The sequence below is a fragment of the Austrofundulus limnaeus genome, unplaced genomic scaffold (genome assembly GCF_001266775.1).
Source record: "Austrofundulus limnaeus strain Quisiro unplaced genomic scaffold, Austrofundulus_limnaeus-1.0 Scaffold531, whole genome shotgun sequence".
Taxonomy (NCBI): domain Eukaryota; kingdom Metazoa; phylum Chordata; class Actinopteri; order Cyprinodontiformes; family Rivulidae; genus Austrofundulus; species Austrofundulus limnaeus.
Genome location: NW_013952933.1, coordinates 110183 through 111881, shown reverse-complemented (window position 1 = coordinate 111881; position 1699 = coordinate 110183). Strand labels below are relative to the sequence as shown.

Here is a 1699-nt window from a genome sequence, read left to right as displayed (position 1 = left end):
GAATTGAGGCAGTTCTGAAGGCAAAAGGGGGTCCAACCCGTTACTAGCGTGGTGTACCTAATAAAATGGTCGGTGAGTGTATAAAGTAAAGAGGATTTGTCCAAGCACTGAACCCTGAGGAACTCCATGACTAACTCTGGTGTAAGAACATTGCCATCAAAAATAAAATTAATCCACACATCTCTGTTCTCCATGACTGTTCTAAAACAGCAGAACCGTCCTGTGAAGAAGTGGGCGGAGTCTCTTGGGTTACCAGCAGACGAGCTGGGCTCAGGTTGGGGTGGGCTGGAGTGCGACATGTGACATCACAAGTAGCTGTGTTTGAAAACAGGTCCTTTAAAGACACAGAAAAATACATTTACATAAAGTAAAAACACATCTGAGTGTATTTTTTTGGTGCTTGGACTGTTTTTAGAAGCAGTACAGACACAAATGTAAGGAAAAAAACTGGAAAAAAGTTGATTTTGCATAATTGCTCCCCTTTAAAGTGGAAAACTGGGGCTGAAGAGATGAATGAACCAGTTGGCGGGCCGAACTTTGGTCACTCGTGGGCCGGATGTGGCCAGCGGGCCACCAGTTGAATAGCCCTGGTCTAGACTTTGAGTTTCACAGATTTTCTACCAGAAATGAAATGTTTGTTTTGTTTGTTTGGTTCTACAGGTGAGTCTGACGGTGGACCACCCACAGAAGATCCTGGTTCTGGGTGAGGCTCAGGATTTTGGGACCTGCAAAGCTGCAAAGAAGAACGGGGAGCCCTGCTCTCAGATCGTGAACCTGGTGCGTCTCTTGTGATTCTAACGTTTTGTGGGACTTCCTGTTTGTGCGTGACGTTTGCTGACGTGCTGCCGGTGTGTGTGCAGTACGAGTGTCCGTTCTGTCAGTACCACGTCAGTGCTCAGTACCAGAAGATGAGCTCGAAGCGAGCCGAGCTGCAGTCCTCCTTCTCTGGGAAAGCCCCCGGCCGGCTGAGGGGGAGGGGGAGGGGGGCCGGTCTGAGGGAGCGCCTGTGTCAGGACGGGTTCTACTACGGGGGCGTGTCCTCGCCCGCCTGCGCTGCCTCCCTGTGAGTACCAGGACCGGGGTCTTCGTCCACTCGTTGGGCTCCGTTCAGTTTCAGCCGTGACCAGTTTTTGTGTTCCAGATCCAAACCTAAAGCAGCCCCCCAGAAGACCCTGGACTCGCTGTTCATCAGAGGCTCGGCTCAGCTGCTCAGTCAGGCCAAGAGGATCGGTAAGGGTGGGCTTTCTTCTTCTTTTAGCTGTTTTTTCTTCAGGGGGTCCTCAGCTGTGTCCACATTCAGGGGCTGCACCCTTTAAAGGACCCGGCCTACCCGGTCTAATAACTAATAGAAACTAGGTTAATAGAAACACAAACAAATTTAATTAACAGAATAGCTGAAAATAAAGGAAAAAAGCTAAAATTAGCTTAAAATAGCTTTAAAAAGTGGCTTGAATTGCAGAAAACAGCTGAAATACGCATAAAAGTTTTAATTAGAAAAAGCTGATAGAACTACTAAAAATTAATATAAAAGCTGAAAAGATAAAAGCTAAAGTTAGCCGACAATATTTAAAAAGTGGCTTAAATTCCAGAAGATAGCTAAAATAAGCATGAAAATTTTTATTAGAAAGAAACTAATTCAATTCAGTTTATTTATATAGCACCAAGTCACAACAACTGTTGTCTCAGGGCACTGCACGAA

General features: G+C 46.1%; 1 protein-coding gene across 2 annotated transcripts in view; it reads left to right on the top strand.

The window, feature by feature from the left end:
- Positions 1-1699, top strand: part of mcm10 (minichromosome maintenance 10 replication initiation factor) — a gene marked incomplete at its 5' end in the record, with an annotated part of 10957 nt that overhangs the window by 4325 nt on the left and 4933 nt on the right. The window contains 3 exon segments of one of the 2 annotated variants that reach the window (XM_014026173.1): positions 661-777; positions 861-1063; positions 1142-1230. In XM_014026173.1, the coding sequence (XP_013881627.1) occupies positions 661-777; positions 861-1063; positions 1142-1230 (409 nt within the window). 2 annotated transcript variants of the gene reach the window in all.